The sequence below is a fragment of the Rhipicephalus microplus genome, chromosome 9 (genome assembly GCF_043290135.1).
Source record: "Rhipicephalus microplus isolate Deutch F79 chromosome 9, USDA_Rmic, whole genome shotgun sequence".
In the NCBI taxonomy this organism is placed as follows: domain Eukaryota; kingdom Metazoa; phylum Arthropoda; class Arachnida; order Ixodida; family Ixodidae; genus Rhipicephalus; species Rhipicephalus microplus.
Genome location: NC_134708.1, coordinates 4,952,361 through 4,967,531, shown reverse-complemented (window position 1 = coordinate 4,967,531; position 15,171 = coordinate 4,952,361). Strand labels below are relative to the sequence as shown.

At 43.3% G+C, this 15,171-nt stretch overlaps 1 protein-coding gene across 13 annotated transcripts in view; it reads left to right on the top strand.

The window, feature by feature from the left end:
- shot (dystonin-like protein short stop) overlaps window positions 1-15,171 on the top strand; it is a 710,700-nt gene that overhangs the window by 258,414 nt on the left and 437,115 nt on the right. For 6 of the 13 annotated variants that reach the window (XM_075874375.1, XM_075874374.1, XM_075874368.1 and 3 more), the window contains 11 exons: window positions 358-521; window positions 834-1,104; window positions 1,883-2,096; window positions 3,877-4,012; window positions 5,908-5,952; window positions 6,025-6,142; window positions 6,608-6,720; window positions 6,891-6,914; window positions 7,134-7,247; window positions 8,152-8,269; window positions 10,480-10,595. In XM_075874375.1, coding sequence (XP_075730490.1) covers window positions 358-521; window positions 834-1,104; window positions 1,883-2,096; window positions 3,877-4,012; window positions 5,908-5,952; window positions 6,025-6,142; window positions 6,608-6,720; window positions 6,891-6,914; window positions 7,134-7,247; window positions 8,152-8,269; window positions 10,480-10,595 — 1,433 coding nt within the window. Of the gene's footprint in view, window positions 1-353; window positions 522-833; window positions 1,105-1,882; window positions 2,097-3,876; window positions 4,013-5,907; window positions 5,953-6,024; window positions 6,143-6,607; window positions 6,721-6,890; window positions 6,915-7,133; window positions 7,248-8,151; window positions 8,270-8,461; window positions 10,268-10,479; window positions 10,596-10,824; window positions 10,935-15,171 lie in introns of those variants that run through there. The other 7 variants (XM_075874376.1, XM_075874370.1, XM_075874379.1 and 4 more) reach the window with 5 other exon arrangements.

Sequence of the window (15,171 nt, the reverse complement as noted above, 5' to 3'; positions counted from 1 at the left end):
TGTTGGAAATAAACTTGACTTGACTTGACTTGAACTTTTAAAGGATAATGTGCAGGTTAGTTGCTCATGACAAATATGCTTATTTAAAAATTTTTTTCATAATATGCAATATTGCTTCATGCATACCATTCAAATTCGCTTCAAAAATATTTGACCAAACCGTAGTTCACTTTGAGCACACTTCAAACCTAAAATTTACTATTCATACAAGCTTAGTAAACAATCAGCTGCACTCTCTTAGGGTTTAGATACTGTTTGGATTGAGGGCCTTGCTGTTCGTTTAGGTGAGTGTGGTTCCTGGAATGTTTGGTTAAAGTTGTGGTAACAATAATTCTTCCTCTGTGTGTGTGCAGGCAGAGCAACTGCACAAAGCGGTGCATATGCTGCTGGAGTGGCTCTCTGATGCAGAGATGAAGCTGCGATTTGCGGGCCCACTGCCCGAGGACGAAGCGACTACTCGGCAACAGATGGAGGAGCACCAGCAGTTCATGCGGGAGATGGAGCAGCAGGAGCACAACAAGGTGCGCATGCACAGTGGCATCTCCTAGATACATGAAACACAAGGCTTCAGCATTTCAATTGCTGATCTGTCTTCTTTTCTTTTCTTTGTGCTGCATTTTTCAGTAACAATGTGTATACATACCAACTCGCCTTGCTCCCCGTTTTGATACATATTTGGATATGTGTGCAGTATGTTTATGATAGAAAAATTGCAACCTGCAATCTGCAGCAATTCACAGTTCCAAAGTCATAATCATCATCATCAAGAGCTACAACATTTTGGCACAACCACGAGAGAATAATCCTGATCCCAAGGCTGCGTTGCTTTGCAGGAGAGCACGATAGCGCTGGCACAGGAGATTTTGTCTCGGTGTCACCCGGATGCCGTGACAGTGATTCGCCACTGGGTCACCATCATCCAGTCACGGTGGGAGGAGGTGTCCCTCTGGGCACGCCAGCGTGAGCAGAAGCTCGCCGAGCATCTGCGCTCGTTGCGCGACGTGCTCGAGCTCCTAGAGGAACTGATGCGCTGGCTGCTGGCAGCCGAGGCCAGTCTCGTGACCTTGGAGGCCCAACCACTGCCAGACGACGTGGCTGCCACAGGTGATTTTTTTTTTTCTTTGCGAACTTGAGACTCGCGCCTGAAAGTGCATGTAAGCACTCCCAGTGGAGAGCAATGCATCGTGCTGATACAGCACCCAATAGCTGCATTTTGAATTTGCAATGCGTGCACAGTGTCGCATAACTCAAACATTTGGAAATCTGTTGAAAAGCTCTCAGCCATAGTCTATGTGGCGACATAAAACTCGTTCGCCACATCGTGATGGAATAATATGCTGACCATTTTGCTGGCAAGAGAATTATACACATGCACATGCTGGTGGTTTTAGTACGTAATAAGAGAGGTACACATTTGGGTTGAGACACAAAGGTCTTGAGCTGCGGTCGCTTTGTGAACGAAGTTGTGCAAAGGATGAAACTGTGACATTTACAATGATATTCTGCATGTGCAAAATAAGTGCAGGATTTATGCATTCGTCAAGAAAATGAAAGTGTATTGATGTCAGAGACTTTTTTGTTTTCTTGATCCTTCGAGGATGAGGCATTTTGATTAAAAGTCATTTTTTCTGATTTTCTGATGTCCAAATTATTGAGCCTTTATTGTACTTCAAGGATAGTCTTGTAATATCAGTGTGTTTTCCTCTAGGAGAACAGGGTTGCTCTCGTGTGGAACTTTGACGGCTGTGTTATTCTTGAAGAACAGTTTTTGTTCGAAAATTTGACTGATGATTTGTGCCTTAGCAACTTCATGGTATGTGTACTGTTGTTGTAGTGGATTTAAGAGGGTTCTGACAACATTTTGGGGATGAACTCCATGCAGAGCGCCTTCTTGACGACCATCGGCGCTTCATGGACGACATGTCCCAACGGCAGGCTGATGTGGATCGCATCTCCAAGGCCTTTGCCAATAAGCGCCAGCCGGCCGCTGGTTCGGCCGCCGCTGGTGGAACGAAGGATCGCCCGTCGCAGCAACGACACGACCGACGCATGCCCCACGCAGCTTCTCAGAGTACGCCCCGGACATCCACGCCTACGTGAGTGCTCTGGCAGACTTCGGCTTTTTGTGGTTTGGTGGTCTATGTGGCACTGCAATTTCAAGAATTGAAATGCGCATTGCATTAGGCAAGACTGTTGGGGTGTGTGTGCCATACCATCTAAATAAGGATTGTAGTTTATTATGCATTTGGCTCTATCCATGGATTTCTGCTACTGAGCTCTGTTTTCTGTTACTGGTGACCGTGGTTTCACAACAATGATTTGGAAAGTAAATGTGCATGGAATTGAAATGAGAGTTACTGAATGGTCTAGTAGCTCTGATTTTTTTCTCAATTGAATAATTCGGGCAGTAATTTTGTCTCTGTACTGACCATCTACAGCCCTGCTGATTAGCATAGCTGAGAGCCCATAAGGTGCTCACATCTTTAGGAGCTGAATGAGACCATGCGTTGTCAGCTGTCGAATGGGGCGCAGATAAGTGCGTCTCTAAGAGAGCACAGCAGTTTTTATATGTATGCTTCCAGCTAACTTTAATGCTGTTTTTAAGCCATATATTGTAGCTTATCAAACTCCACACCATGTGTAGAAGTGATTGGCCATGTAACACCTCATTAACTCAAAGTCGTAAAAACCAGGGACAGTTTCGAGATAAATTTATATTTGAGATAAGTAAAGATGCGCTAATCGTCGGGGAAAATGAGTGCATTTCCGAAAAATCAATACTACTTACCGGCTCTGCAGCGGCAGTTTCTCATCTTTTTTCTTGTGCAGGTTTGAAAACGAAAAAAATTAACATACAAAAGACTTTAAATGGCTGCGTTTCGCCGCACTGTCATTTTATTTAGCTTAGAGGAACTACCTAATGCTGGTCTGCCTTGCGGTCGTACTCGAGCCTAAGAAGGCATCCTCCAGCTGCTTGACGCATCGCATCAGTTGATCTTCCCCCCTGCTGCACTCGAGCTTATTTCGAAGCCATACCATCAATGCCGCTTTAACGTCTGGGAACTTCGACCCTCGAAACCGTTTCCGCTGGCTAAAGAAGCTTTGCTGAAATCCACCCTACACCTTCTGCTTCTTTTTCAGCACCGTCGGAAGCTTAGACAAAGGGATGCCGAATTCCTGCGCGATGCTCGAATTCGTACGGCCTCCTTTCTTGACTTCCTTAATTACGGCAACCTTTTTTTTTAGCATTAGTGACTTGCGCTGCTTTGACGCCATGCTTGCTGCGCTCATGCTAAGTTGCTGCTCCTTACAGTCAGCGAAAAATTCATACTGCTCGGTTTGCGCAGATGAACAGAAATCGCACTTTGGGGAAAATCACCAGCACTGCACTCACAGTCAGCAAAAAATTCGTACCGTGTGGCTTGCGCAGATGAACGGAAATCACACCTCAGGAAAATCATGTGCATTGCACAAAATGAACGAGACAAACTGCGCCAAGCGTGGCCAGAAGGCCTCCCTGCTCAGCGCATGTGTCACATAACATGTCGCAGGGTTGCTTGACAAAGTTGATATGTCTCTGGACTGGGACTTCGCGTTTACGGAAAGCACCGACCTAGTGGCAGGTGCGGCATCATCACGCGAATCTTGTGAACTGGTTCGGCGGAGGAATTTTCGTTTTCTCCCAATCAAGATTTCGAGTTATCTGCAATCCGACACAAAAGTACTTCAAGATAAAGGGAAAAATATACATAGGATGTATAGGAAACTGTTAAGGGCCATGAAAAATTTTGAGTTGGCTGATTTTTTTTAGATATGAGAGTTTGAGATAACGAGATATTACTGCATTCGGTTCATCTGGTACGTATGTGTGTGCAGGCGTGGACATGCTGCCACAGAGCCCGAAATCAGGCATCCTCGTGCCCGCGAGTTGGTGGAGAAGTGGCAGCACGTCTGGCTGCTGGCCATGGAACGCCAGCGCCGACTGCTGGAGCACCTCAAGTACTTGCAAGAGGTGAGCATGATACATTTGACTTGTGTATGATTATGTATACATTAAGTTACATAACCAGGTATCAATAATTAACTAGGCTTGGATACTTTGAGCTTGTGTGTAGATATTTGTTTCAAAGCAAATTCTAAGCAAATAGTAACTACTGTAACCAGTGTAGAATAGTTTTGAACCCAATTGTTTGTATAGTGAGCTTGAATAAAACCTGAATACCAGTGCCCATTGTTGACACATTTAAAAAAAAAAGTTGGTTCCCAACTAGCAAAAAGAGTCCCATTTTTGCTGCAAGGGCGAAGCAATAAATGCGATAGCAACAACTTGAAATGTAACACTGAGAACGGCAAGCAGATCGAAGCATGCAGCGTGCGGCTCACACAGAAATTACAGCACAAAACAACACACACAGGGCGAGAGCCAACTAAGCTTACAGCTCGACGCTTAGTGCTGTCTAAAAAAAATGACTCACAAAACGTAATCACAGGTACAGATACGAGTGCCAACTAACAAGTCTCCCAGTTGTTACTTCGCTGTGTTTGAAAAGCGCGCCCTTTTTGCAAACAAAGCCTGTCCCGCGAGCGAAGTGATCTTTGTGTACCCGGCAACTAAACGCAATCGTTCTGGTCAAAGCCGAAGGTGCGCGATTATCCCTCACCACAGGATAAGTGCACGCATACGGCCCCTCTCTTCTGTGGAGCAAAGCACGCGTGGTAGGTGAGCGCGCATCGCGACGAGCTGGGCGCCGACCCTTGCTCCGAGTGTACTCATCGTGCAATCTCGCCCGTAATGCTGAAAACAGGTCTTTTTCTCGTGGTAGATATAAATAGGTTGTCATTTCAACGTTCAAAGAGGTGCTCCTTCATGGCTTAGTCAAGCACTCACGAACGAAAAATTCCGCGCTTCAGAGTTTTTTCCCGATTATTTTTCTTTCTTGCGTTTTCATATATATAAATATGTATACATCTACGGTGAATGACAGCGAGGCTGAAGCCATTGTCAGTGGCAAAATCCAGCCAAGAGTGCTCATATAATTGCCATCACAATAAAAAAATGTAATCTACACAACAAGCTTATTTTTAAGGTTTACTTATTAAGATATAACTGCATGTTGTTATGTAGCCGAGTTACATACACAATTTTTTTTTTTTTCGGCGAGTTGTAGTTTAGGTGTGATATATATGTAATGAAATACGATAGATTATGAAGGTTACCATTGTTTGCCCATGTAATCATTCTAATACTTCTAAAACATAATGATTCTAAGTGTGGATAAAATTCAAACTTCCCCTTGAAGGGATGCTTCATGGCATGCTTCATGGCATGCTTCACGGCATGCACGAGTTGTGCCTGAATGGGCAGCTTCATGGCCATGCCATCATGAAAACCCACCTCTTCAGGCATCTGCAACATTGGAAAATATATGCTGAAAATTCTTGGAAAGCCAGGCATTCATAAATTGAAGCAATTATGAGAGACTATATTCGATCAAATATGATGTGTTAGTTCACCCAGACAACATGCATCTGCTTCTTTGGCTGTGCAAATTACGAATACTATTAACATGAGGAAATATGTTGGTTTATGTTTTTGGAATGAATGAATTCCTGCAGTAATTTATTGCAACATATTGCTTTTCAGCTTCATATTTTGAAATTACATAGGTATGGGCATGTTAGTGTTCTATTGAAGTTTCTAGCACATGCACGAGAAAAGAATAAGTGTATACAAGAATGGTTCTTGTCTCGTTTATGTGCTGTGAACTGCAACTCACGTTTGCTATAAAAGTTGGTCAGCACAGGCTGTGCATGTTATCAGAGCTCATAAGGTGCACTACCTTGTGGTTCATGCGGTGCATTGTGATGAGTGAGCTCTATGTGTGCCGATTCATCTCGCTGTTTCAGTTGGAGAGTATCAAGAACTTCGACTTTGATGAGTGGCGCAGGAGGGTAAGTGGTCTTGTTGTAAAATTCGAGTGTGACCCTGTAGTCGGATTTGTTAATGATGTCGTCCTCCTTCAGTTCCTAGGGTGGATGAACAACAAGAAGTCTCGCGTGATGGACCTGTTCCGCAAGATCGACAAAGACAATGACGGGAAAGTGACCAAGGAGGAGTTCATTGAAGGAATCCTCAAGTCAAGTAAGTCTCATGCCCTTTAGGCAGTGTGGTGCCTGCAAAGCTTCTGAATACGCTGTCAAATGGCCGACACAAAAAGTGCATGTGTACAAAATCACGGAGTCTTTCGTTCGTTACTTATGTACGCTATCTTTTGGATTTAGCATTGTCAACTTCCCATGACTTGTCCAGCTAGAGCAATGGCACGGTGGCTCTTGGCTGCCTACTTTTATCCGAACTTTGTAATATGTCTCAGGCAAACGTGGCTTTGAATAAAAGGCCGGCATGACAGAAGCAAAGCTAAAGAGCGTGCACTATGTCAAGAGGAGCTAAAGGAACTTATTATGGTCCCACTGCTACTAATGAGGCTTATCATAAGTGTAAGAACACTGTGTAATCTTGACTGCAGCAACTGTATGTCACTTGGTGCAGAGTTGTAACTCATTTTCGTGCGCCCTGCATTTCTGGGTGGTCTCATTCATGTTTCAGAATTCCCCACAAGCAGACTCGAGATGGAAAGGGTGGCTGACATTTTTGATCGAAACGGCGACGGCTACATTGATCACAAGGAGTACATCGACACCCTTCGTCCTGATCGAGATGTGAGTCGCCGCGGCTCGATGCTGTGCTCTCTAATGACTGTACTAGTAGGCTTGCAATGATGCCTGGGTAGCTCAGTTGTAGACTCACGAGCTTGGTGCTAACCTTTCTAACATGGCTTTTCTCTCTTCTCTGTCTCAACAAACACTAAACACAACATCCTGTGCTGCAGTGCTTGGTTCATGGTGCGAAGCAGGTGAGTGCCATCTCAACATGCTAACTGTACTCACAGCCCTGTTACGAGCTTGCCATACAGTGTTGGTGTGCCTGCAGCCTAGCATAGTGTATGCAGGTTTGAGGAAATGTTCTGTGGCATGACTTAGTCACTAACATGTTTGACGTATATATAGCTCAACGTTGATGCATGCTTTGAGGCAGTGTGTGTAAAAGCAGCGTGATGCTCCTTTGTTTGCAGAACAAGCCCCTTACCGAGGCCGAGAAAATCCAGGACGAAGTGCAGCGACAGGTCGCCAAGTGCACCTGTGTTCACCGCTTCAAAGTGTTCCAAGTGGGCGAGGGTAAATACCGGGTAAGTGCACAGGATTAAAAGATCTCATCTGTATTTTATATTACAGCAATCTGTGGCATTTTTGAGGTGACATTGTTCTCTATATAAAATTAATATTATATTTATTCAAATCCAGACTAATCGTTTCTTTAGATAATCAAGAGCAAACTCGGGGCTGGATCATAGGATCTATTAAATTAATTATCAGACTGGTTTAATCAAGAAAGAGGCAGAAAAAGACATTACACTGTTTATTTGGCAGCATTTGGCCTTACTTTTAAAGAGCTTTGAATTTAGTGCTTTTATAGATTCAAAGTAGAAAACTGTCTTAAGGGCATTGGAGCTCCTAAACCAAACAGAAATCAGATGCACGTGCAATTTTATCAGGAAGAGCCTAGTATGCAAAAAAAAACATATTATAAAAAGTAACTATTTCTTTTTGTGAGCTACTCATCCTCTCATTGTAACCTTCTTGAAGCTGGCTGGAGATGGAAGGTCGGGTATGCTTGATGCATTCACTGTGCCCTAAAAATTCCTAGGACAGACACTGGTGCTATTGGAGCCATTACGAACGTTACCATTAGGGTCTGGCTTCACATATAATTCAGCTAAGGCAACCTTTAGGATGAAAGTTATAGTTTGGTCTCATAGAAACGTAGGGGCACTGTCCAAGGTGTTTGATTAGGAACAAGTTAACCAAAAAAAAAATTGAATAACCAAAGTTGAATTGACATCACTGGCTATGTCCATTTCATTTATTGTACCTGCTTACAATAGAGTACTTTATAAACGGTAATTATGAATCTGCAAGGCTAAGCATTCTTTTTCTTTTATCTGAATAGTGTTATTTTGTCAGTGGTGCCTGATTTTATGAACCACGACCAGTGAGGCCTCTACTTGCACTAATGTATTGTGTCCATTCCAGTTTGGTGAATCTCAGAAGCTGCGCCTGGTGCGCATCTTGCGTAGCACGGTCATGGTGCGTGTAGGTGGCGGCTGGGTGGCCCTCGACGAATTCCTCGTCAAAAACGATCCCTGCCGAGGTAAGCAGGTGGCAGTGCACCTGCGCTCCATGTTTACCATGCTGCGAAGTCAGCGTTTCTTCTTCAAGCCAGAGAAAAAGCTTTGATTCTCTATCTCTCTTCTTTTCTGTCCTTATTAACGAGGAAGAACGGTGCTTTTCCTGCCACATTTTTTTCTCTTCTCTTTCTTTTTTTTGTTCTCTTCTGTGGCAGGAGGGAGAGAAGAAGCATTGTTGCTAACACGGCTAATAATCGAGCAGTACCGACGTAGCCAGTCGAAACAGTTTGCAGTGCAAATGGCGCCTACTTACCCCTAACCCCCTCTTCTTCTCGCGCGGCTGTGCCTTGCTGGGACTTGGAATGCGTTGTACATATAAATGGGCCTGCCTGTGAATGCTCATTGCATGCCTTCCTTGCATGCTGACTGCTTTCTCTCTTCGGCTCTACTTAATTCTCTGTCACAGGAATGGTCAAACTGACTTGAGCAACCTGAGCAGCCATACTGAGCAGCACGTAGCTCTTCTATGCTCTGTTTGCAGCATGGTCTACTGGACCGAGCTGCAAGTCACCCGCCTATATATGCCGGCATCCATAAAATGAAACAACTTGTGGCAACGCAGTCACCTGCCATTCTGAGTTATCGAAGAGGCAGCCAGTGTACCATGGTTCAAAAGTCTTCTTTAGCTGCGACTCTTGAATGACAGATTTTGAGCTGTCCTGTGGCTTGTTGAACACGTCCGTTTGACCGTACCTGCCTTATCTTGAGCATACAACCAATGCAGCTAATGAGCAGACATCTTACCTGTAGCAGTGTTTGGTTACTCTGTTATAATGTGATGGAAGGCTTTTTTTTTTCTCTTTCTTTCCTGGGTTGCACAAAAGACTTGTCTACTGTAGTGTCTGGGGTATGTCCTCTATGTGTGAGATGCCTTGTATATACCATCTGTAATTAAACTTTGACCAGATTCTGTGTAGCTGCATATGATTTTCTTTTTACTGGCAAATGTCTTCCTGGTTTTAGGGGTTACTTGAGAATTCATGATCGTGCTCTTAATTTAATTTCAAGATTTTCTCTCTTAGAAGCATTGTAACGTCCCAACCTAACTGCAGGCTTTCAGCTTTTTGCAAAATATGCGCCATGGTTTTAACAATAACCGGGCACTAGCTTCATGGATGTTGACCATAATGTCCCACAAGCATTTATACAACTGATCTCTTGCACATGCCTCCCCTCATCAACAGGCTCTGCCACATTGCACAGCTGTTTTGTGCGTCCGCTTGTTCAAAGCACTTGGTAGTGCACGTCGAGCAGTTACAAGCCTCCATATATAACTTCTAATGTAATGAAAACCTTATACCCCATATTTATTCATGGCATGCCACAGGGCTTATGTGCATCAACATGCATTCCACGTAAATGCATTGCTGTGGATCATTGAACACTGTGCAAGAGAGGTGTGTAAAGCTTTCTTTTGTGTGGTGAACAGCCATGTCTGACGCACTTTGCCTTTGTTTGCCCACTGTGTAGTCACTGTGATGATATGATGCTGATGTGAGACAAAGAAAAAAAAGCAGTATAGCACACCTAGAACAAATGCAAGTTCAGTAGCCACTATTAAAAGTGAGCATAAGGAAAATTGGTGAGTTTGACAAATATGAGCTGCAGTGTGAAAAACTGAACCGAGTTCCCCAAAACGGTACAGTTCCAATGCAACAAATGTTGCATTGATGTAATCTACTTCCATGTGACTTGTAGATCTCATTGTTATGCTCGTTGCACAGCTTAGTGGTCTTGCAAAGCATTTAGTGGTCACAGAACAAAGCTGTACTGTAATTTTCTTTGTTTTGTTCTTTTTTAAGCATCAGTAAAATACATCATGTACGCCAATGTAAATGAGCTGAAAGCCTGCACATAAGTATGTTGAGGTCAACTGGATGTCAAGGCTTAAGGTTTCCTGACACCAGAGCCACGCTGGCCAAGCTAACTGTCGTCATTACTGTTGGTCAAGTGTTCCCATGCATGATGGATGGGGTTGGTTGTGCCTGCTGTCGTTGTCTGTGTGCGTTTTGGCCAGCGTTTAGAGTGTGTTGTACCATGTGCTCCCCTGCGTGTGGTTGTGTGTGTGTGTGCACGTGGCTGACCTGTCTGTTGGACGCATGCGCGTGTGCCCCCTCCTGCTGCTGCACCCCTTCCCACCACCACCGTCACGTACCACCACCACCACCACCAGCCAAGGGGCGCACCAACCTGGAGCTGCGCGAACAGTTCATTCTGGCCGAGGGCGTCAGCCAGTCCATGACGCCCTTCAAGCCCAAGACCTTCTCGCGGGCGGGACCAATCACCAAGGTGCGTGCATGCTTTCACGAGACGTGGCGGGGGGAAGCAAGCACCTCCCTTCCTCTCCTGACACATTGCGCTCCCTCGTCGGGCACAGCAGCCCAGGAGAGACTTGTTTGGGGGACGCCAGCACACTGCCTCTCCCTCCTGGCGCGGCCTTGCATAGAGCTGTTGCCGTCTTTTTCTCTCTTCCGACCCCACTCATCTGATAGATAGTTTCTTCTGGGGACCCTTGCAGCAGCTCCATTCCAGTCCATGATGCCGTGCCTGCCAGTGCAGGGCTTCAGTCCGTCCTTTTACCGACCTGTGCCGGCTGAAGAGGGCTCTAAGATTCCCGTCTACGACTGGGTAATGGGGTGCTCCTTTGCATGTCTGGGCTGAGGGTTCCCCCCAGACGACAAAATGTCACTGCCACTCACCCCCTACCCTGGCCCCCACTTCTTCACCTCACATTTCCTGGGGATGGGAATGAGTACAGACGTTGAAAGCAGCAGCTTAGGTGAAGTACTGGCTGACTATGTAGCCATTTCGTTTTTATGTCATCCCTTAACTATTGGGGCTCAGTAGTGACACTGATAGTACTTTAGTATAGCAGCAAGTGAATGTTTGTTTTTTGAACGACAGGAAGTAGGGATTCATCCTAAAAGAATGCGAAAACAAGAGTACACAAACTGTGCTGTCTCATTTTCTCTAGTGTCCGTTTCTGCATGCATTATTTCGCTTCATAATAAAACCTTGTCAATGTGCAGTTAAGCGAATGCGTGTGTCTGTACCTACACCGAGGTTTGTTTTTAAACCTCGATACTGTCAGGTCAGTCAGGTCCTCCTCACGGTGCCCTAATGGCACATGCAAAGCTGAAAGAATCGCAGGCCCGAGCACATTGTGACAATCGCTTGAAGCATAGCTGTAGTTCCCATTCAACCATTGCAATATGTGTTTAGTGGTGAGCAATATATCCATGCTACAAATCAAAAGTAGAAACTTCTGTTTCTTTTTCAAACTTCATTACAGCGAGGCGATGTGCTGAGCTACGGCAGCTTTGTTTATTCTGGCTGTATTTCCTGCTTTGCAAGGCTGGGCATGACGTGACAGATTTTGTTGCACAACACCCGCATAATATCTTGGAGTTGGTAGTTGTGTGGCAGGTAACTGCAGGCAGCTCTGAAAATCTGTTGGCAGCCCAAAACTTGCAGCACACTCTGAAAAAACATTTTCATCAAAATTTGTCTTTTAATAACGATTGCTGCCGCTGGGAATTTATCCTTTTCTTCGTTGATGCCAGGACTTTTAGAAGGCAAGCTTGGTGATTGCCCAAAACAAGCTGCGTCGTGCTTTATATTAGTCACCCAAGATTTCTTTTGTGGACGCTAATTGATTTTTTTGGTGCTTCTGCCTCTACATCTGTTCAGGTTGCAAGCCATACAGAAACAATGAAATAACCAAATGGGGCGATTTTATTGATCGCCACAAGAGACAGCTGTGTTGTGTTCATGACATAGCTTGCCATCAGGAAGTGCATTTTGTTTGCGAGTCTTGAAAGGTTTCATTTGGACAGGCTAAGTGTTATGTTCCAAGTTAAACACAAAACATGATAAATTTGTTCAGATTACTTTGTAGCTGTTCAGAACATTCAAACCTCGAGATAACGAATGATCAGTTATAACAAAGCAAAGTGACCAACAGTTTTGCCATAGATAGTGTTTTATATAATCGTTTATGGTTAATTTTCAGATATAACGAAATATCTTCGTGGCAGGTGTGACTTTGTTATAATGAGGTCTGAGTGTGTCTGATTCACATGAAACTTTGCGATAAGTACTGCTATCATCTGCATGTAGGCTCACACGGCAAGACAAGTCCTCAGTTATATGATTGATAAATATTAGAAAAAGCAGAGGCCCTAGGATTATGCTCAGGTAAAATATAAATGGTGTTCAGTAGACATGGAGTTGCAGCAGACATTGGGTTAGCTTAATTGTTGATTAAATGGAACAATTTCCCTTAATATGATTGGTTTTATACTAGTTAACTTTGACTTAATGTGATGCGAACCAATGGCTTCTTAATAAAAGGTAAAGCATGGACACAAGAGCAGTGAACAAGACAACACAAGCTCCGACTGTCAACTGAAAGGGTGCTCGGCGGTCGAAAAGAAAGCTAGTCATGTATGTGTACACTACAGATAGCCATGGTGGCCACCTCTTTGATAACTGTGAAAATTCATGAAGACCATGTACTTGAATTTAGGTGCTCATTAAAAACACCAAGTAGTCAAAATTTCCGAAGCCCTCCACTCTTATAATTATATCATGGTTTTGGAAGGTCAAACATTCTTAATTATTAACAGATTCATGCATTTCATTTCTTTACAACTTTATTGAAGGCTGCCTGGCACAGTCCAATGATATTGCACAAAGTACACCCAACGCTGTACCAGTATGTCTGTCTGTAATGTGGTGACAGGCCAACTCTTTCACATCTCATGGAGGTGTAGACTGGAACTAGTAGCTTTGAATAAATTTCTAAACGATAGTACAGGCCTTAGAAAGGAGCAGTGGAAGGCATATTTCGCCAGCTCAGACCTGGAGACTCGATGCATGCTTTTGGATCACGCCTGTCATTTAGACTCATTTTTTCAATGTGACAGGTGGCACAACCATGCCTGTGCATACACCAATCAGTTTTTTTGGGTACTTTTTTTTTCTGCTGTGCACCCTGTGAATTGATAGTCGGTGTTTGTGTTGTCATGTCCACGTTTTCGTGCCTTACGTTCTTGTATGATGAATCCCTACTAACTCAAATAATTGTCGTTCAAACCACAGATGTCAAGACTTCATTACCGACACACAGTTTCAAGGAATAGTCTGAAGAGAAACCTTTCGTGTCTATTTTTTAAAGAAATGCTAGCAAGAAGATTTATGGTAGCAGGTACATCAGCTGTCACAGTGCAATGCTGTTATCAGCCAGAGGTAATTAGATATTGAATGATCATTTCGAGGCAGCCCATCAACAACAGGTGCATCACCATGTGCCACTAGCCAAATTTGTGAACGTTTTGTAATATGGTGTAGGGTAGTGCGTCCCTGTGCAAATGGCTGCATTGCAATGATAAGGTCACACTCTATGCATTAGGCAAATGGGAAAGCAATTATTGTTCTAAAAATAATTAAAAAAAATGTGAAAGTGTTTGTTCACGGCTATTACAATAAAACTTTAAGGTAGGTCACCACCTACAAAAATGCATTTTTTTAAAGTCTATTGGTTTAAATTTATTATTTCCACAAGCTTCCTGTTCATTCCAGAACACTTGAAAATAAAATTATATTGTTATCTTGAGCCATTAAAAATTATCACCATTTTTTCAACCCCTGCTGGGTGCATCCCAAACTAAAACTGAATGTTTCCAGTTCGACAACACTGACCAAATCGTCATAAATATTTTTAATATACATATTACGTAATCCTAAGTTATCAAAGTACGTTCTAAAGCTTGCGAAACATACTGTATTCAAATTAATTTAAAATTTCTACTACTCGCCTGTGGCACTCCATTGGTTAAGTTGCTCACACTTTCGTTCTGCAGTCAGTGTTGTTTTGTATGCCATATAGAGTTCTTGGACTTAGTTCTGGCTTTTCAAGGAGAAAGTTGTGGTACTTCATGAAACACGACGAAGTACATGACAAGAAAAAGCATGAATACAAGTTAAGAATTCAAAATCGTGGACCCACTGTGGAGCACAAGGCAAGGATGCGTCAGCTGGTGATGCAAAACGAGCTAAGAAAAAATTGTGTGTCGCCTTCCTCAAAAACAAAAAAAAAAAACCTTGTGCCCCTTCAAAAGAGGTCCCAAGCTATAAGCCTGATGAATTTCAGGCATATTAAATGCTTCTCTGTCACATGGATATTCGGTTCCAATCTTTAAAGCCATTTTTCTCCAAGCGTGATTTTTTGCATACTAGAGTTACCTGAACAATGATAGCTCTTCTTCTAACCTATACTTTCAAATAAAAGTTTATGTGCTGTTTCTTTATAGGGGGAACTGTGCATTAAAGCAGAATTATTGAAATCAAGCAGTAACCTTTTGTACTATGACTAAAGCTAACCAAAACTGCTAAATATCAACTTTTTCATCATGAGAACGCACTTAACATTAGAGATAAGATGATAGGGGAGGTTGGATGCACAGGGTGTTGTCCTCTCTACGTAGCTGCCAAGTCGCATCACAAGTTGTCACTGTTGGCACAACATGCACATTTTGGCACATTTTTGTCCTTATAAACTTAATTTTTCATAACATTTCTAACTATATCATCATTTTTATCTTAAATTTTGGACTGAAACAAATTTTTTTTCAAAGGTGGTGACCTATCTAAAGTTGCTTGTATTAACACACGTCTTTAAAAGCACCTTACACCACTTTTCCAAGTAATCAATGGACTTCAGTGTCAAGTTTATTGCCTTGTCACTTGATTGCTGTAAAGATAGTAACATGCAAGGTTGCTGTAAATTTTTCCTGAACAAGTGGAGTTGCAGGGTTTTGTCGCATGCTTAAGCACTTTTGCACTTCTTTGGCGCAATTCTTGT